The sequence below is a fragment of the Buteo buteo genome, chromosome 3 (assembly GCF_964188355.1).
Source record: "Buteo buteo chromosome 3, bButBut1.hap1.1, whole genome shotgun sequence".
NCBI lineage: Eukaryota > Metazoa > Chordata > Aves > Accipitriformes > Accipitridae > Buteo > Buteo buteo.
This window is the reverse complement of record NC_134173.1, coordinates 33,193,059-33,214,319: the sequence shown is the minus strand read 5'-3', so window position 1 is coordinate 33,214,319 and position 21,261 is coordinate 33,193,059. Positions and strand designations below refer to the sequence as shown.

The 21,261-nt window shown below is 39.5% G+C and overlaps 1 protein-coding gene and 1 long non-coding RNA gene across 3 annotated transcripts; one reads left to right on the top strand and one right to left on the bottom strand.

Moving 5' to 3' along the window:
• Nucleotides 1-4,797: 4,797 nt before the first annotated feature.
• Nucleotides 4,798-8,762, bottom strand: PPDPFL (pancreatic progenitor cell differentiation and proliferation factor like). 2 transcript variants are annotated; one of them, XM_075023271.1, is made up of 5 exons: nucleotides 8,626-8,762; nucleotides 8,440-8,536; nucleotides 7,445-7,534; nucleotides 7,254-7,353; nucleotides 4,798-4,869 (listed from the first exon to the last, which is right to left on the bottom strand). In XM_075023271.1, the coding sequence occupies exons 2-5, from the start codon at nucleotides 8,492-8,494 to the stop codon at nucleotides 4,809-4,811; spliced, it is 306 nt and encodes a 101-aa protein (XP_074879372.1). In that variant the 5' UTR covers nucleotides 8,495-8,536; nucleotides 8,626-8,762; the 3' UTR covers nucleotides 4,798-4,808. The 2 variants fall into 2 exon arrangements, with proteins under 2 accessions (XP_074879372.1, XP_074879374.1); XM_075023273.1 differs by lacking the exon at nucleotides 4,798-4,869 and adding an exon at nucleotides 5,379-6,849.
• A 135-nt stretch (nucleotides 8,763-8,897) lies between these two features.
• On the top strand, nucleotides 8,898-16,089 carry LOC142029042 (uncharacterized). The gene is made up of 3 exons (XR_012649789.1): nucleotides 8,898-9,147; nucleotides 9,251-9,349; nucleotides 15,403-16,089. It is a non-coding gene; the product is annotated as an uncharacterized LOC142029042 (long non-coding RNA).
• Nucleotides 16,090-21,261: the final 5,172 nt, after the last annotated feature.

Below are 21,261 nucleotides of genomic sequence, written 5' to 3'. Positions count from 1 at the left end.
TGTGTAGGTGCTAAAAGGGTATTTGTTGTTGCTTGTTTGTTTGTTTTTAAATTACTTCAGAGAGAAACTGGGGGAGAGGAGAGTGAATGAGCTTTGACATAAACTTAACCTCTGTCTCTTTGAGCCATAGCAATCCCTACATGTACTTATAATTAGGATTTTAGGTAGGTGTGAATGACTATCACAACTGTTTTCTTTGTGACTTTTTTGATTTTTTACTTCAAATCCACCATCAATGAATTTACATTTGTTTATTATGAAAAGCACTTTTGATCTCAGCGGATTTCAGCATTAAGTGACATTGAAGAAGAATTGCCTTCAGTTTAAATAAATCTCAAATGACTTTCCTGTTTGGAGGCTGAACTAAATGCTGTAAGCGTGAGCAAGTTAAACATACGAAGGATATAGTACTTGACTGATACTGTACAGAAAGAGGCCTGTTCTCAGTTGAGGAATGTTTTGGCCAATAAATCATAGTTCTTACTCTTGGCAGGTCTTCCTTTAAAATATATAATAAATGCTGTGGATGCTTTAATGTCCAAAAAGAAGTGAAAGGACATCCATTTTCAGAATTAGTCATAAAGACCTCATACAATATTATAATGCCTAGCAGTTGATGCCTTTCAAGATTAATGTCCAATGCTATGCTGTAAAAATGCAGAAAAAAAATCAGTCCTTACATGAGAGAGTTACGGTTTATGCACATTTGTCTCAGAAGGTCTGAGCTGACCCGCTTAGTCACTGGAGCTCTGTTTTAATGGTGTGTAGGTGTTTAAAAAGCGTTTACACCACAAAGCTGCCCCCTCCAGATAACACTCCTGTTAGATTCACAGTATGGTGACAGATAAACAAACAACTCCTCCAGTAAATACTTTAAGCAATAATGGCATAAGGTTAATGTATGACAATAATTATGACAACCAGGAAAATGAGTAGTGAAAGTAACAATCTGTTTGCTTAATGCATTTCAGCATGTCATTCTTTTGCAATGAAATTAGAAAGAAATACAAAGCAACTAATGCTTTACCTAGAAAAATAAGTTTCTGGAAAGCACAGAATGAGAACAAGGAGGGTGTTTTGGTGGTGTGTTTTGGGTTTTGTCCCCAAATTGATTGTGTATTTTGCAGGCAGGCATTTTATTGGACAGAATGTGAAGGGATTACTACTTACAACGCGCATTTACCTTGCCTTTTACATTTAAGACTTCGCTTATCTGCTACTGCCATGGAGAAATTGTCTAGCCACTAACATATCCTGTCAGTGTGATTCAATAGGAATTCTAGATTTCACCTGAACTTAAACAGACGGTGGATCTGAGCCGGAGTCATGACAGCATTAAATTAACCTAGTTAAAATATGGGAAAATACCTATTCAAAGGAACTTATTTCATTGTGTATTTTACAGCTAGTACTATCCTTTCACTTCTGCACTATTATGAGACAGTGAAACCTGCAATTTAGAGGTTCTTAGAAAAATAGATTATATCTAAAACAGGTTTACTGTAAGAACCTATTATAGGTTCTAAAATTTTATTCAAAATTTAAAGTGTTTTTTCTGAGATGAAGAAGCTACTCTATATATAATGTGACAATGGAATTAAACACAAATAATTGCACAATACATGTCATCAGAGAGGATTGAAAATTATTTTAAAATGAAATTTTTTAAAAAATGTGAATTTGTGTGTTATTTCATACAAGTAGTTAGTTGCAATGGGTAGAACTCTTTCAACATGTTATGATTTGAGATATTAAGGAATCTATTCATTACATTCCATTTTCAAATGAATCGAGCTAAAGCACGTGGTTTAGGGACCAGAATTTCAAACTGGTCAACATTTTTATGCCATCCTGAAACTGCACTATCACCTTTTTTCTTCTCCTTTGGCTTACTTGGCAATAGTTTGTATGTCCTCACCCAATCAGGAATAAGTAAACTACAGAGTGGGAAACATACTCTAAGAGCCTGGCTTTTAGCTTTGACTCACAGAAGCAAAAAGCGTATCTCCAGCTGCTTCCACCTATTGATCCACTCCTATTGTGCTGAAATACTTCTTGAAGTCGGTGTAGCTGGAGATTAAACAAAATGATACAACCTCTTCAGAAATCACTGTCAAGATCCTTGAAGAGGAGTTGGAATAGGCACATTAAAACTTTTTGCTTGTTATTTGAGTCATGCATTCCTGACTAACGCCTGAACTGCTGTTCACAGAGAAATTCAAGCTGGCAGCGATGGGGAAGATCTTTAAAGGTCAGTGTGATCAACCATTGAAAATTTTACTAGAGTGTTTTACAGGCTTTCCGTTACTGACTACTTCAAAGTCAGGATGAGATGGTTTTTCACTTGTTGCAAAAAGAGCAACAGAAAAAAAACCCAAACAAAAAAAAAAAAACCAAAAACCAAAACCAAACCAAAACCTGAGTAATGTCTTTTTAAAAAGTTATTCCCAGTACTGATGCATTTCTCCTGGACATCCTGGCCTCAGCCTGTGCAGGAGGTGATCCCAGTAGGGTGACTGATGTCCAGCCAGTTCCTGTCAGTCCTCTTCTGTTATGGTAGAGGTTGTACCTCAGTGCACCTCACAAACTCACAATACATTTTTATCTTGCACCCAATACTTCTACCTCAACTAAACAAGTAAAGTGAGATTATGGGTTCTGCTTTACAGGTACAAGTGAGAATTAATTTTACTGAAGCCAAAGATGGCAAAGTTTTAAGGACATGTAGTAGCTGACACAGCTAAGAAAAGCAACAACTTTTTGAGTGTACAAGCCCCCTTTTTTTTCCTGTTATGAGCTGATCTAATATAAATATTGTATCTCTGTCTAGATCATGTCCTGTCATCATGACTACAAACACCTTTATAATTCTGTTTTTGAGAAAAAGTCAATAGAGTGTCTCTGAACGTACCATTGAGTATTGTAACTGGGAGCTGAATCTTCTCTTTTGGCCTAGGGTTGGGAAACAGTGATTTCTTTCTCCACAGTTTCTGAGAGAGATAGAAGTGGAAAAAAGGAAAAAAGATGCTTTTCCCCTGACTTCCTCCCAATATACTGATCTGATTCTCTTCCCTATTAGAGATAGCCTCTTTCTATTACAAACACCTATCTTCCAGTGATTATGTACAGTATATTTCACATCTGCTACTGCCAGAACAGCTTAAAATGGCATATGACAGAGTGCACAACAAGAGAAATCTGACAGAATCCCTCCATCGCTGAAGTGTCAGACAGGACACCGAACATGGTTATGGTCAAAATTTTCACAGTCACCAGCTGCAAGTGCAATAACCTGAGAAATGTTTTGCAAACAACATTAATCCTGGTAGAAATGGCTGAATAAACCCTGCTTGTGTTTCCTTTGCAGAAGAGTTGAGAATTGACAAGAAGAGAGAGTCTGCTTTCAAGAAGAAATAACACACGATTAGTTAAGATCATGGAAAAAAGAGGGATTTGCACATTTTTTAAAATATCAGAATGTTGTAATACCACAAACAGAAATGAGCCTTCCAGAGAAGTTACAAAGGAATGCTAAAGCACATTGTTTATGGGAGTCTTAATCACTGCACATATTAGAAAAAAAATACTTATTCCTAACAACTCAAATTGAGTTTGATTTGCTGTTTGATTTGCTGATCATTCTTATATTGAAAACCTGTTTCTTAAATGGGTTCTTTTATCATTTTTACTTCTGCAGAAAAGGCTAGTATACCAAAAAAAATCCCATTTCATAGCAATAGCTATAGTCTTTACAGGTAATGGTTACTACTGTCTATCCACAATACGTTGTATTGCTTACCTCACCTATGGGCAAGAAAATCCTTGGAAAGAAATGCAACTTTATGGTATTTCTTCCAAACCATGAAAAACAGGAAATAAATTACTTCACGGTAATGAATTTCTCTCTCTAAACGTGCTCAACAGCAAGATTTCACCCTTCTTGAACCAAAACAAATGACATAAGTTTTATCTTTTATTTTAACTCCTAAAACGGGGTATTACTAGGACCAGTAGATTTTGACTCAGGTTTTCTTTTTAGGAAAGAGATAGAAGACCATTACTGAACATCACCGCTATATGTGCATTTGAGAAAAAAAAAGTCTTTTTCAAGTCCATCTCTCCATTCCTAGATTGGCGATGATAGCTGGATCTAACTCACTACTTACATGCTGGTACAAGTCCTGTTTCTGATACTTCTTTTTTCCAGATGGATAACAGTATACATTTAACTTCGTCAAAATAGATCCCTACCTATAGTCCTTTTAAGAGGAAAACACAGGTTTTTCCTACTACAATCAATCTTTGATCAAACATTTGTACCTGTCTTACCCAGATAGGTATTAAAATCATATTATTTTCCTGTTTTTCTTATTCTAAGCTGCTTTTAAGCCATTCAATATAGTTTCCCCATCACATTTCTCTCAGCTTCTCTTTAAATCATTTAAATTTTCACTTTTCCCCCCACAAAGTCACATTATATTGACATTTAATTCAAGAAAATTGATGTTTCCTTATTACCATGATGTAACAAAATGTAGTCCTTTGACAGCAAGCATTTTAATGTCCCATTTACCCATATCCTCTCAGGAGTTTGTCATAGCAACACCGGATGTTATTTAATAGAGTTGATTCATTGCAGGGTAACTATACTTTGAAGAACTGGCACAAATAACTATGAGTTGGCGGTGCTGCTGCTCCAATGCTGAGCTGATCACAGTAAGAGATGATGGGGATGGTGTTGAGGGCACCTCTCCAGAACAGTTTTCCACCACCCTGATGCCATTACAAAAACAACTAGTTGACAGGGGCTAAGCAGATGAATGCAAACAATACGCAGTCCCCCTCCTCTTGTTCTTCCAGCCTTTCCCCCTTAAAAAAAAAAAAAAAAAAAAGTGGCTTTGGTGTGGGGTTTTTTTGTGGGTCTTAACAGCTTATCAGCTCTTTCAGCATGTTCTGCACCCCACTTTGACTATATAGGGACAGAAGCAGCTTAAGCTTAGCAAGCAATATGGAAGCTTGTCACTGTACTTTTCCACGGTGTTTCTGAATCCTGCATTTCTCACATACAATATGGGCTACAGCATTTCTTTCTTCTATGGCTTCAAGCATCTTCAAAAAGAGATACAATCACCTTCTTGCAACTACCAAGTCTTTCTTTTTCCCTTCCTTTACAACATGATGTTATAGAAAAAGGTGTTAAGGTCTTTTTCCTAGCTTACATGCTACCATTCCTTTTTCACCTCACATCAGACTTTAAGTGACTAAAGGAAGAATGTGACACACAACATACACATCCCCCCCAAAAAAACCAAAACCACCCACCAACAACACTGAACACCAGTTCAGTTTATTAGAAGCCAAAAATAAGTCAGACCAAATACTGATTAAATCTTTATTAATAAAAAAAATTTAGTATAAAAAAATAGTTCATTCTGTACACTTAGAGAAAGGACAAAGATGAAACTACACAACAGCAGTAAAGAAAGATGCATAACAAGTCAATTTAAAGATGCCCAAAACTATGTTTTCAGAATTGTATTCTTTTCTGTTGTCATGTGCCATGCGCTTACTGTCTCCACCAAAACTGTAAGCTTCCTGAAGCAGTCACTTGATACACGCTGGACTTATGCATAACTAACAACCATTAATGTAGCCAATGCTTTTCATCATAGATTAATGTTTGCCATTGTTAGTTCCTCCGGTAATGGACAAAGGCCAGGTAGCTTTACTGATAGTACATCAAAAAGTTGCATGGATAGTTTACAGAAATGATATAATCCAGCCAAACACTTGTTATTTTCTATGACCTCTGATGCATTTCAGTCATACCCAGTAGAATAAGCAATCTGATGTACTGCTTTGCAATGCTGAAGACCAAATGAAGCTATGTTACAGCATTATTCAAGAGCATGAATTATGGCAAAGGTAGACTTGGTTAATAACATTAATGCGATTACTTTGAGTTGAACACTTTGCCAGGTCTAGCATATAACTAAGCTGACAGACAGCAGTGAATATTGATAGGATTAGTCACTTGAGAACAAGTAGCTCTTAAAGTTACAGCAAAGCAGGTGAGAGTAATCTGAAACAGAGCTAGGAGTATCAACTCTGATTAAGGTTGCTCTTCTGCTTGGAAGTTGTCAGTGTCCATTAGGATTACTGGTTTCTTGTCTATCTCTTCTATTCTGTCCTCAAATACCAACATATGTAGATATGAATGGAAGTTGTACCTGGGTATTTAAGGTTCGGATCTATGCACCCTGCTTGAACAAAGAGACCAAACTAATTACTGTTTCTTTGTGTAATCAGGCTTTCTAAAAGCAAAGCTATTAACAAGCATTCTTGTAAACTTAATCCCTGTAACTGGTACACAAATACTTGATAGAAAACATGTACCATATAGCAGTCCTGCTCTGGACTATATATCCGAATCTTGCTTACATCAGTGTGACTCCCTATAGAGCTGATAAGAGTATCACCTACTGCAAAATCATTCAGTACATAAGCTTCTCCTAAACCTACAATATCTTACTTTTACTGTCATTTTTCTCTAACTGTCCAAGTAAGTCATCAGGATATTTAATCCTGGTAACTTCCATTAGAGAGACATCTCAAATTATAGCAAGTCTGTAATGAACAAGGTAGGCCATGGACATGTCCATTAAGCAATATCATTTAAGCTACTGACAAATATTTTGAAAACACACTTTTCCACTCTCCTAAAGGTTTTGTTTTCTTCTTGCAGCTGAACCCAGACATTAGGAAGATCCCAAGCCTCTTGGAAAAACAAGTCTGTCTGTAGTATTCCAGTTAGTAAAGCCAGCATGCTGTCCTATTCAACGGTTGGTACTGCAGAAATGTGTATAAAAAAAGATTATGAGTAGAATTATCATCATATTCTCCTCAGAGATATTTATCTGCCTAAGTATTTTTGAATGCACTCATATCAGTTTTTTAACATAAAGTAAAATGGGTAAACTGCATAAATGGGTGTGCAAGTGCTACAGGTAGAGGATTAAATAAATATCACTATAAATGTAGAACAGTAATAATCACTAGCACCTGCTTAATGTGAAGTAGCATATGAGTTCTTTTATTAAAATGAAAACATGGGAAGCTTCTATAGCTGTATACTTCCAGTATCTTTTATTTAAGTCATCAAAATAGCATTGCACCCACCAGATTTAGCTGATGACAACCTGTTCAGTAACACTTTTACCAAAAGGAAAATGGAATGTAAAAACAGGACTCACCTGCTTGCTGATAGTGTTTTTCTGCCAACAGTTGGTGGAGATGGTTCACTATGGAAAAAGCTTTTTATCCACCAACATTTGTCAATTAACTCAGGTAACCCTGCCAAACGAGAAAAAGCCCACACCATTAGACACCGGCTGAATTACAAACAGGCAAAACTAGAAGACTGTTTGAAGGAAGGGAACAATACCATGAAATGTTTTGTCCTGGTCTGTAATGTTCACAACATCCGAACAGCAGGAGGAGCTGGAAGAAACACTCGATTCTGAGTTCTGTCTTGCTGTTCATGGAAAACAGAGACACGTAATGAAAAAAATGCATTTAGAGAGTACACCATTCCTATACCAAGAATTTTCAGACCTGCTGCTGTCTTGGAGGAAACAATCTAAAACATAAGTTTACTTAGCTACAAAGTATAGCTTCTATATCATATACACCATTCTACTACAGTAGTTTATGTAAAAGCTTTTATATAAAAGTTGATCTCTCTGTCTATCTACTCTTCACTTAAAAGCCTAGAGATCTGTTTGCATAGCTTTCATTGAAATCAGTGACAAATCTTATGATCACGTACACACTGCTATCAAAACAAAGGAGTCTATTCTTGAACATTCAAACCCAAAACCACCTAATAGCTATACTTCCCACTGTGATGCAATTAAATGCTATCGTTGCACTACAGCGTCCATCCTGTACAGAGGGATCCTCATACACCAGAAACCAGTGACTATTTAGTGACATATTCAGAAACAAAAACGTGAGTTGATTTTGTGTTCTCCCTAAGCCTGCAAAGTAAATGCAAAGTACAGCTAGAAGCCAGGACTTGCTGGGCTAACGCTTTTTCTATGTCATGTTTTATAATTAAAAAAAAAAAAATTACATATCCCTAATGAATAATTCTAAATGGGAGGAAAAAAAGGTAGATGAATAACCAGAAGCAGGCGCTCATTAAAACTGAAGTTCCTTGATATAACAAAAAACTCTCCGAGCAATTAAAAACTACCAGGCAAAGACACCCTTTTGCCTCCAGCTCCTCCAGACATCACCAGAAACACTTTCTGACTTCTCCTGAGGGGCAGCAATCCGGCCACCTCCTCGGGAGAGGCTCGGGGGGCTCAGCCTCCCTCCTCCAGAGGAGCCCCCCCCGGCTGGGGGGGGCAGCTCCCGGCCCCCCCGAGCACTTACTTCTGTAGTACTGGTTCTTGGCCAGGAGGCAGCCGGCGGAGGGTACCGAGGCCATGGCAGCGGCACGACGGGGAAGCCGCCTCTCTCCGGCAGGAGCCTGCAGGGGGAAACGACGCGCTTTACCGGGGCAGGGGGGCCGCGCCCGGCGGAGGAGAGCGGACCCTCGCCCCCGGCCCACCGCCTCACCTGCGTCGCCCAGGGAAAGCAGCCGTCGGCAGGGAGCGAGGAAGGGAGGAACGAGGCCGCGCTCCCCTCCACGGCCAGTGCCGCCGGCACCCCGGGCCGCCCCTATATGGGCCGCGGCGGCGGGCGGCGGGGGGCCCGCCCCGGGGGCGGTGGGGCGGGACGCGACGGGACGGGACGGAGGCAGCCAGCCCCCGGGCAGCCTGCCGCTCAGCCCCGGCCCGGCCCGGGGGAGCCCGTCCTGGTCCCCTCGGTCGCTCTTCCCGCGTGTCCGTGAAGCGGGGACTAACGGCGGCTGCCTTGGTTGTTCCCTGCCCTGTGGGGAAGGGGAAGAGGGGGACTAAGCAGGGAGGGACCCGTTTCAGTAGAGGTTTTTATTTCGTTTATAAATACGCGCATTACTCTGCACATACACTAGAGAAGCTGAAGTCACAGGAACGTTCTCCACTCTCACTGCCGTAAGCGAAACCCGTGATCATCTGCAGTCTTGGTAAAGTTAGGACTAAGTCCCAGACAGATCACGGAGTAAGTTCTTTCTTCCCATAGATAAATGCACAACTCTCTTTAAATTGTTGTAATCCTAGCTCATGGCCAAACTTGTCCTACAGCGTGTTTCCTCGCCTTTCAGAATTGTCAACAGAAAAAGTAACAAACGGGCTTGGCTATTTGAATTGCTCCTGCTCCACGAGGAAATGTTTTATCACTGTTTTTCCTAGCAGCGGTTGGGGTAAGAACACAGCCGTGTGTGGTGTGTGATACCATGTTACTGCAACACATCTAACTGCTTGATAGCGTGCTCTATCTCAAATGCTAAGAACATAGTTCATAATAGCTCCTAGCATATTTGTAAGGATGTAAAGCATACTGCAGGGAAACTGCCTGTAAAATAATACTCATACAGCAGTTTTAACAGATCAGCATAGTGCATTTTCCCAGGCCTTTTTATCGACCTGATGTCAGAGTCTTGACAACCTGGTGGTCTTTCCTGAGCAAAACTTGAAGGCTCACCTTTGTGACATCTGCAAGATTGACACAGAAAATAGGTTACAGCTTGGTTGGTACCAAGCACTAGCACTAGTTACCCTGTATGTTTCTCTTGTTATGTAAAAAATCACTGTTGGAGTAGAAAATTTTACAGATTTTTTGATACCTCATTCACAGAGTATGTCCCTACCCACTGTTGCAGCTCCTTGTTTATGGATACATAAATGTAACTGAACTATAAGCTCATTTTATCCATCACCTCTTTTCCTGTCTTAATAATGAATTTCCATTTTGAGGCTTGTTCTCTTTGTGGGCAATAAACTTCTGCACTACCCCATTTGTTTTTGTCACCATAAATGCCCTCACACTGGGCACTCTGTTGAATTGTCATATCCATTCCTGAAAGATGGGAAGCTTCTCCCCAGAAAGCCGTCAGAAGCGCTCCTCTTGGGCCATGAGGGTGGGCATTTAGAGTGATAGCACTGTATCCTAGACAGAGCTAGTAACATTATGATTTCTTGTAACTGCCATTCTCTTTCAGCTTTAAGATCCTGTTTTAATCTACTCATAACTTTGTCAAGGACATGACTATGTCAGAAAAACTGTTTAGGCTCTAACATGCCCATGGTCTGGCCATTGTATTTAGCACGAAAGCAGACATAAGTGGTTCTCTTGCAATCCCCGTGAATATCCATCCATACTAGAGCCATACCAAAACACTCAGGAGCTGGGGAACACCAGGTCTGTGAAACTTTAAATTGCTTCACTGCTGCATGTGTATTATTTTACTATATCATTTAGGGCACATGGTCATTTACCAATTTTGTTCTGGAGCCCTGTTTCATGCATTGCACTGGAATAGAAAGTACTTATATAATGAGAAGTTTTCCACCACTTCTCCCACTCAACCTGGCATTATGTCCTACCTATTGTATTTTCTTCAAGTAATGCTCTGAATTCAGAACTACAGATTTCGCCGGTGTTTTTTCTTCCATGGTTATTTTGTCAGAGTGCTTCCAAAATACTAGCACATTTATTTTCAAGCATTGCTACAAAACCAAGGCATGCTATTATCTTCAGTTAAAAAGTGAGAATTCTGAGATCCAAAGGAGCTAAGATAAAAGAAGCCACAAAGCTTAGGTGTCTCATATGAGAGCAGTCTAGGACTTTATTTTTTTATAACTATTTAGCACTATGCCACACTTCATTTACCCACTTATAGCTCTCATTCACTTCAGATACAGATTTAAGTACTCAGCACGTTGATAAATCAGATTCTCATTAGACATTGAAAAAAAAATGGTTAGTAGCCACCTATGATAAATGCAAGTAACTCGCATAGCATCAATTACAAACTCAGGAGCAAGGTTATAATTTAGCTTTCAAGACAGTGGTCAATTGCCTTAACCACTGACCTGTTCTTTTCTGCCTGGAAGCCTTTGCTGCATTCACTACTCATCTCTGTCACAAACATGCAAGAAGTCCTACCAAATGCACTCTATAATCTCTTTAACTTCACAAGCTCAGTTCATATCCATGCTTCCTGCCAAAAGAGGCAGGAGGCCTATGAAATAAATAGTACATAAACCCCAATTTTATAAAAATGCATTTGCAGAAGGAACATTTTCAGCCTTTTGGCTGACTGATATTGTGACCTTAACAACAGTGTTCATTTTTCGTTTGTGTGTCTATAACTATAAAATGGGCAAAACACTGAATGATGTATCATCCCATGAATCATGGATACTTATCAAAAGTATAACTTAAATTTAAAAATGAAATCAATATGACCTGTTAAATGAATAAATCTCCCACCTAATCCTTCCGGGATTACCTGGTATAACCCTTTTTTAGACATTAAAAGTAAAACATGTCAGTCACAACAACAAAAACAAAAGAACAGTCTATATTGGGCTTCACCTTGAAGCTGACCTGTTAATTATTCACTAGACAAGGTTTATCTAATAAACTTAGCTACTCTTTCAGTTCTTGGAATAGCTGTGGGCACGATGCCAATCTTTCTGGGGACTTGTTTTGGGTGTTTTCTTCCATGCAATTTTGTGACCTTTTTTTTACTTTTCCATGTTACATAACCTTGTGGAAGTGTAGTGTACCATTGGAAATTGTACAGTGTTGTTTCATGTCTGTGTCCTTTGAATGATTGTATCAGTACTCTGACATTAATGCTTAGAGAGATGTGTACAATTTTAGTGAAAACATCTTTCCACATGCATATGCAGAAAGGTACATTTTTGGCACCTGAGGGTAGAGTATTCCCTCCTCCCAAGCATCTGGAAGAGCAGATTTTGCAATTTTCATTGTCCAGTCTTATTGTCCATCCACAATTAACATTTCAGTCAAATTTTGTACAGAAAGTATAAATCACTCATTTGAAGGGAATTTTGTCTTAATTTGACAGTATGACTCTCCATGAGAAGACTGAACTTCCCTGGGTAGTATTTTGTAATGGGTGTATTAACATTTTCACAAAACTTTCAGAAATGTTTCCTTCATGCATCTTTCAGTAACTAATTATTCGCTGTCTTAAGAATTTTTTTTGCATATTTGTTCTGTTAAATTTTGAAAGGAGTCTGTAGAAAGAGGCTTGCATTAAAGAAATTAGGTAGCTCCATGATGTAAAGTAACAAACATTTGCTATGCAAAAATTAATTATCAAAACTGTTTGGTTTGTTAGCTACTTCCAAGGACCAGTGTCATCACTTACCTTTTTCATTCATTTTACTCTTCAAATATTCCTCCAAGCCAGACAGCTTAACAGGAATGTGGGGCTCATCTATCAAAACCAAGAGGATCTGAGGAATTGATGAAGAATTAAATGGCAGTGTGCAAGGTGGCAGGAGAATGGAAATTTATATTGTATGTAGCCTGAAAAGAGACACAGGGCCATAGAGCTGCTGGGGAAAGCCTGAGCACAGAAGGGACAGAAAAAGACTTTCTCTTCATCGCTGCAGTGTGTGGCACCACTGCAAATCTTCAGCTTTGCAGTAATGACCACTCCCAGTAGTGAAGTGATTGCTTACTGACAGTTCTGGCACTTTTAAAATTATTATTATTATTATTATTAATCCTTACTACAAATGTGAATGGAATACTCTGAAAAAAAATTAATAAAGAGAAAAAGATTTTTTTTTTTAATTTTTATTCCTGACCATTTAAGATATCAGATGAGATGACACTGAAAGCAAAGGGTAACTACTGAAGTCTAGACTCCATGCAGCATGCCTCTGAATGATGCACATTGCCTGAAATGTCAGCAAAAGTAGGGAAAACACATATTTTGACCTATAAACTGCACTGCCAAAATACTGGAAAAGACTATATGCATTGCTAAATTGTTAGCACAACTTTGTGCACTTACAGTTAAGTATATCAAGTTTTCAAAAGCTAAGTTACAAGTTTCCCTTCATTCAGTTCCGTGTCCTGTGTAGCACTACACTATAAGAAAACAAAGACATTTTAATGTGTGTCATTTTAGCTGTATTTTAGCATTTAATTGAAACACATTTTTCTTTGGCTTCAGATACAAGCAGCTGCACAGGCTTGATAAATTTCTTCCAGCAAGCGACATCTTTTACATCTTTCTAAGGAGACATATGAATACTTGGGCTTTTTGTTACTTTTGTCTTTTAAGTATTCCAAAGAAGAAGCCTTAAGTTTCCAGCATGACCAAATATAGGGGTTATACATTGTATTGCTACAAAACAGAATATGTAATTGAATGGAATTTAACTGAATAAAGCAAAATTGAATCATAGGCATGTTTATATACCCTTTTAATATGTCCCTGGAGATTGACCGATCTATATAGATGAGAAGAGTTGTCTTGTTATCCAATTTCACATACAGTACAGAGATGCAGGGCCAAAACCATGCATATTTTACTAGCCTTGTCTATTTTGGTTCAAATAAACATTTTATTGTGCAGCATCCATTTTTTCAAATTGTTGTAAACAGTACTGTGCATCTTGATGCACACACACAGACTCTGCTCTGATTCACTTCTGTACCTACTCTCTCTCTGTCCTTGCAAGTAGCATGGACTCAGCCTCACCAGACTGAACAGAACCTGACACCTCTGCAGCTCTGCAAAGGCATCTTAGAAGGTGCTTATAGCCTAGCATGCCCCACAGTGTATAGACAGCATTCCTCAGCAGTGAGATATGACACCCTTGGCATCTTCATTTCTTGGCTAGTTGCTCTGTCACCAGGCCAGATGCTCAGAATGGAGCAGCATGAGGTGCAAAAGGAATCAAGGAGCTTGTGAACAAGAAGCACATATTCATAATTTTGCAACTGGAAAATTTCCCATTTAACTAGCAACAGAGCTGGCCCAGGCCAGCATCCACATCACAGAGCAGAACTGTTTCAAATTTAAGAAGCCAAAGATAGTATACTTGTGCAACTGGGTTAGAACCAACTGTCAGGACAGGTTATATCATGAAGGTGTGTAGGAGCCCTACACAGTGAGGTGGCTATGCCCTGAAGTCAAGAGATCTGTGGTGTCTTTGATGGTGGCGTCACTCTAATCTGCCTTGACCCTGCCCCATCTCCTGAACCCCAGTGCTAACATCATACTGTGTACAGTGAGGGTGGTTAGGATGCTGTCCACATGCCAGGTCACATCAAAAGAACCTACAGCCCAGCCCATACAACTGTCCTGCAGATGTTGAAGGACCTGTCCGAAATTGTTCATACACGAGCTTCTGGGAAGGAACCAAACTTTAAAGCGTATGCTGCTGCAGGAGTTTACTCTGCTGCAATGAGTGGGAGCTCACACCTAGGAAAAAGAAAAATTGCAGTTGCCTTAGCTCTACGTGAATCACAAATGTCCACTGATTTAGTGAAAGCCATGTTATCAGGAAAACCAAGTAGCCCCACATAGATGGCTCATTCTTCTGCCATCTTGTTCTCCTTCATAGCACTTGTGTCTCCTCCAAAGCCACTATATAGTAAACACACACAGCATGTCCTTGTATGTCGCGATCTATTCTATTGCAATAAACATATCCAGTATGTCATTATATGTCTCAGACACCTGCTCCGTTTTCTACAGGTACACCTGAAGCAACATGAAAGTCTTAATCCACTCACAAATCAGACCAGCCTGCAGAGAGGCACAGTGGAGGAACACTGACAGTGTAGGACTTCTCACGCAATGATGTCACACCAGATCCTCAGTTCATTATGATTGTTATTTCCTTCTTTTCCCACTCTTTAGCCAGTTGGCCTCAGAAGTGCAAACCTCATTAGCACTGACCAGGCACTCTGCCATTTTTTCTAGACTTGGACACACTTAGAGTTTGACTGTACTAGTAGTTTAAATATGTTTGGGACCATTCTTTGGCCCTGAAGACAATGGGTATGGAATGGCCTATATCCACACTGTTTTATACTGCAAAATAATATGGTTACATACAAAATGGTCTGTGAAGAACTGTCTCTTGCTTGTGTTAAATCCCAAGATGCCTGGGAATTTTTTGGGAGGGAGCCAGGGAAAACCCTAAGCCATTCCAGGACCTTTTTAATATTACAGATGATCTTGTTCAGTTCCCTGACAGGGTACCCTGGCATTAACTTAAGGATTAGCACATCACTGGTGCCTGGTATAAGAGGTCCAGAGTCCAATAAGCTCTCAAACAAGTGAGTCTCTCCTAGGCATCCATTTGCAAACTTACCAGGTTTAACATTAGGGTATAGGTGGCTAATTAGGGTCCAGTTATTGCATCTCTTTAGATCTTAATGAATCTAATGTGGTTACTGTTTCCATCTCCACAGATGCTGCTGGTGGGAAGTGTCTTTTGCTCAGGCTGCTGCAAAACTGCCTCTACACACCCAGTGCCAAGTCTTCTAGCACAGCAGGAGCTGGCGCACAGTTCCATTCAGACAACTAGGGAGGGCTTTCTGCCTGAAATATGCAACATGTCAGCAATGCAAAAATAGAGAATAGGCACTGCCAATCCCTGTTTCTGTGACAACTTAGGAGCAAAAAGGAGAGAAGAGCCAGACAAGCAACTTCTTTGGGAGACCATTAGTCCCAGTCTCAGTCTGACTTGACACTGTCGCTGAGCCTCTAGGCATGACATACAGACACTGCACTTTAAGTTGCCTCCATGAAAAACCAAAGGTAGCCAAGCTGGGCACCTCTCAAGGTAAAACTGCCCGGCATCCCAGCAGAATTGTCTCCAACCACAAACTCATCTCACTGACAGTGAAGGCAGAGTTGGCAGCATTTGCTGGAGCTGAGGGAAGAAAGTGAGGAGTTTCTTCAGGTCCCCTTGTCTATGCATCCTCATGTTTATGTCTGGGAACCCTTTGTGACATGATTTGTGTGTTATTTGCTATTACAGGTTGTGTTTGGCTACGTACTGTGCATCTTATCTGCATGCTTTTGCTTTCCTATCTTCTTTTGCTTTTCCAGGTTTGTTTTTGGTCTTTAACCTTGTTCTCCCTTTTCCTGTTTGAATAAACATGTTTTAACTGTTAAAGGTATGTTGATCTCTTTTGTTTTGCAAAGTAATTCTAGGGCTCCTAAGGCTTCACCTGCTTGCATGCCCAACTGCTGCAAGGCAGCACAGCCAGCTCCTGTGGAGTTCAGGGTCCAAAACTAGAAGACAGCATAAAGAGCAGAGAGAGGAACACTGAAAGGATGAGAGAAGCTTTTAGAAAAAGAGAAAGCAATGTAGTCCCTGATAGACACTGATTGTGAACTGGAAACTTTGCTTTAACAGTCAAAGGTATCCTGTTCAGATATGCCAGACCCCAAGATCTGAAGGTCACAGCTTTTGGTCAGACTAGAGGGAGAATGACCCTCTTTCTGTTCAAGACAGGAAAATGTTATGATTCATAGAATCATAGAATAGTTCGGGTTGGAAGGGACCTTTAAAGGTGATCTAGTCCAATGCCCATGCAATGAGCAGGGACATCTTCAACTAGATCAGGTTGCTCAAAGCCCTGTCCAGCCTGACCTTGAATGTCTCCAGGGATGGGGCATCTACCACATCTCTGGGCAACCTGTTCCAGTGTTTCACCATTCTCATCGTAAAAAAATTCTTCTTTATATCTAGTCTGAACCTACCTTCTTTAAGTTTAAAAACATTACCCCTTGTCCTTGGCTTTCCGGGCTGCAAGTGTACATTGCCAGCTCATGTCCAGCTTTTCATCCACGAGTACCCCCAAGTCCTTCTCCGCTGGGCTGCTCTCAATCCCTTCATCCCCAGCCTGTATTGATACTGGGGGTTGCCCTGATCCAGGTGTAGGACCTTGCCCTTGGCCTTGTTGAACCTCATGAAGTTCACATAGGCCCAATTCTTGAGCTTGTCCACATCCCTCTGGATGGCATCCCATCCCTCAGGCATGTCAACTGCATCACGCAGCTTGGTGTCACCTGCAGGCTCCTCCCTGGTGAAATGTATTAGTGGGAGAAGAAGGAATTTAGCCACTAGTCTTGGTTTGCCTAGTTCTTTCATGGGCACATAGATACCCATGAGGGAAGATTCCTAATGGCAGGTTTTAGCTTTCTTGCTGGCAAATCCAGAGTAACCATAAAGGACAGGGTGTCTTCTTTCCAATGTGCTTCATGGTCCCAGGGTTTGCATGAGGCAGATAAGTTAGTAAGCATATTACCAAAGTCTGCATTGAAAACCCACAAACACCCCACCAAAGTATATTGTGGATGCAATTGGTTGGTCTGTATCAGGATCCACTGTTTACAGGCCACAAGCCTTGGGAACCTGAGGTCATATTCACTGCTGCTAAAACTAAAGCAGTATAGTTACAGGTTTAAAACACTGTAAATACAGATTTACAATCCTAGAAACACAGAAGAGGAAATGAAAGAATGGCAAATGGTCCTTTAATCCAGAGTTTCTTAAACTGTAGGACATGCTTTACAAAGGCACTAACAAAAAAATTTCTTACCCTAGAGCTATGTTCTGTAATGAGTCTTAACGAGATGCTAATTAACTCTAAATAAGACCAATTCAGTTGAGATGTGTTGCTACAGTCCTCTGCCTCTTACCGCAGGATCAACACTGACAGGTGTTTGTCTACTTACTGTGACACTGAATCATGTCAAGTTTGATGTAGAATCATAGACATGGATGTTTAGACTGATGTGCTGCTGGTGGAGGGGATCTCCTTCAGGTAATTGGGAGGCTGACCACACTCTGCTGAATGCTACAGGTACCTCTCCTCAGAGTGACTAGATGGTGCTTCCAGAAGACTCGATTCTTCGTACAGCTGCTTGACACAAAACACCTGGGTCCTTGACCTTCATTCTATTCTTATAGTTTAAAATATTCTCAGCCTTGCAGAAGTTTAATCCATTTCTTTCTGACAAATAAGAACTGAGGTCTACTCGCAGCCTTGCGATTTCAAGAACACAAGTATACTTGTAGTATTTTATTGATCAGGTTCATAGTAGGTTTTCTTAGCAAATGCCAATATGGAAAACCCAAACTTAGGCAAGAGTCTAAAGAATAGGCTCAATAATGTAGTCAAAATTTTACACAGCTAAATTAAGTTTTCCTATTTTTTTTTCATTTGGTCAATGTTCTACCTACTTATCACGAAATCTGGTATAAAGGGTTGAGTTTAGTCACTTTCTGATTTACCAGTGGGAAGAATGATAGGCATTTTTTCATTTACCTTCATACCACTGAAGTACAATGTTTGTAAAATGGTTTTAAAAGGGCCAGTCTCAGCTATGAGGAGTCTGATCAGACAGAAAGTGCACAGCCTATTTCCCTCACCCTGCTTAAGTGCAAGTTGTTCCTCCATTTTGCTTGCAATGCAGTTAAGTTAACTGCAAGTTTCTGGAGTGAATTCAAGTCCAACAGATCTTTTATAAATTTGGAAATGGAAAGTATTTCACACTCTATGTGAAAGTTGACTTTTGGCAGAATACTGGGATTGGCAGCAATTGAAAAGGTACACTAAAATATTATGTATGAGATCACAGACTAGGATTACCAGTAATTTGTTCCCTCCATCCCTCCTCCTGTTTCCTATCCTCTCGTATCTGTGACAGTCCAATCTACTGTCTTTGAAGAATTTTTGAGAAAAACAGGAGTTACGGAAGACCACCAAATTATAGAAGACCACCAAAACTGCTTATATACCAAAGCTACCAAAGGTATTGTAGAACATGTCAGTCTTTATAGTGGAATGGAGACGCAAGGTGAAACAGTTACTCCAATAAATCCACAAACAACTAGCTGATTGTTAAACACTTGAAAATGTCCAGAGGATATGATACAGGACATATGTCTGTTTTGTGGTAATGTTTAGAGAATTAAAATATAATGACTGGCTCAAAGTCATAGAACTAGCAAATGCAGTGGAAATGGTATTGAAGGATGTACAGATTTGCATTCAGAGACAGTCAAACTGACCCAATCTATGAAATGCAGTTTTTTGAAAGCCTCTAAACATTATAGACTGTTCCTCCTATAGAGAAATTGATTGTGAAATCTCCCAATGTCATAGATGCCTCCATCTTGGACCCTTAGCCAGAAAATGAAAAGATGAGTATTGAATAAGCATTTAGGGTGAAAAACAGAGGCTTACTGCCTTCAGAGGAGGATGACACAAATAAGAACAAGATTATTGTTAAACCTATTTCAGTTTCCTGGCATCATCCAATTTTAAATGGCCTAACAGAGACTGAATCTTCAAAGACGACAAAGGAAATTATTAGAGCAAACTTGGAAAAATAATGACTCAACTGGCAAGATGAACAACCCCCCAAACTGTGATGGGCATGAGCCCAGCTGAGTGACAAAGAAAATAAGATTTTATGGATTAATCTGTCCCTTCATGTAGGGAGAATAAGAAAATAAAGAAAAAGAAGAAAAAAAAAAAAAGGTTACCATGCCAGAAAGCTAGATCAGAAGACGTCCTCAAACCAAATACTAACTTCCCTATACTCACTTGCCAAAATGATTGCCAGCCCTAGCCTGAAGCAAACTAGATAATTGTCTTTTAAAGTCCGCTTAGGTGATGACCTAATCATATAATGATACCAGATCATACCCACATGTAGAATGAAATTTCAGTTGGGCACTTTTTGCCTTTTGCTGATGGTCATCTGGAGGAATCATGACCAAAAACATAGTTTCACTAGAACTGAGCATATCTAGCTGAGTGTATCTACAGTTTCTGAAGAGACACTTCCCAGAAAGAGCTCTGGTTTTCGGCAGGATACATCAGAGTTATAAATTAAAAAGATGTAGTTAAATACTTGCTGTGGGAACAGCAGGATTATCACAAATATGTGCTGTCCAAAAAACAAAACTACAAGGGATGGACTAAGACTCTCCTTTTCCATAGTTTGGCTTAGTAAGCAGGAGTTTTATTCTTTCAGTTGGCATACAGTGCTACAAAATGAAGGCATGTGTCCCTTCCTGGACCGTAATGAAAGTTTGATAAATGATTTGTTTTTTTACAGGAGCCACTGTGGCATGCGAACCCTGACAAATACATAGAAATCTAGATACTTCTGAGGAAATGGGAATTATCTTATCTGCACAATAGGTGTGATGACACCATTGTTCTACAAGTTTATATGAAGTTGAAAATCAAATCAAATAAAAAAACTAATTGAAGAAGCAGTTTAAGAATAACTAATCACTTAGTATTCATCAGAAAAATTATACATGATTTCAAACTTGTAATCTGTTTTTTCTGTTTCAGTTTCTATTGCACACCAACCATTTGCAGTAACATTTCTGTAATAGAACCAGGGTGTTAACCAAACACCTTATTTTCTGAAATCTCCCTTGTGATAAAGAAAAATTATTTTACAGTCTGCCAAGATAAAACCTACTTTAAAAAATGCTTTTAAAACTTTAGACATATCTGTACAAGCCTATGAGGTTTTCTTCACATAGGCTTTCTCTAAAACTTAACATAGACTGTACATGACCAAAAACATATGATGCTGCAATTGAAACTGTGGTCTTTTCATAATCCTGTGCAATGTTCAGCACTAACAATTCACAAATCTTGTGACCCAGATTTCTCAGAGGCGTTGCTGTAGAAGTGTATCCTCTGCAACACAGGCAGTAGGCATGATGAAATCAGGGATAATGGTGGGTCTTAGCTCTGATTTTTTACACATACATTTCATTCTTTCAGTCAGTGAAAACAAAACTCTGACTGTCTATTTAATAAGACAGTACCGCTACTGTGGTTGATAATGGAACGAAAAGTGTTATCTGCAAATTGTCAGCTCCAGAGGAGCGATAGATTTGTTGCTGTTGATTAAAAGTTACCATTAACAATGATGATAATGGTTATGATCGAATGATTACTTGTTGACATAGAAAATGAGTAACTGTCATCAGTTCTTTCCATGTGAAATAGATGTTCATGTGGTACTATAAATAAAATTCACCTGTGCAACTGATAATAACTGGATCCTTTTTGACAGCCTGAGCAAATGACTAAAGAAATGAGAAGATGCTATCATTTCACATCTAGTCCTAATCGTTCCAGAAAAAAAAAAAACCACATAAGACAGGAAATTTGCACTGCCAGCAACCGTGTTACACTTACTCTGACTACAAAAAGAAGGCCATCTGACACTTTTATGTGGCAATAGAAATACACTTTTCAAACACTTGCCTTTGTTTG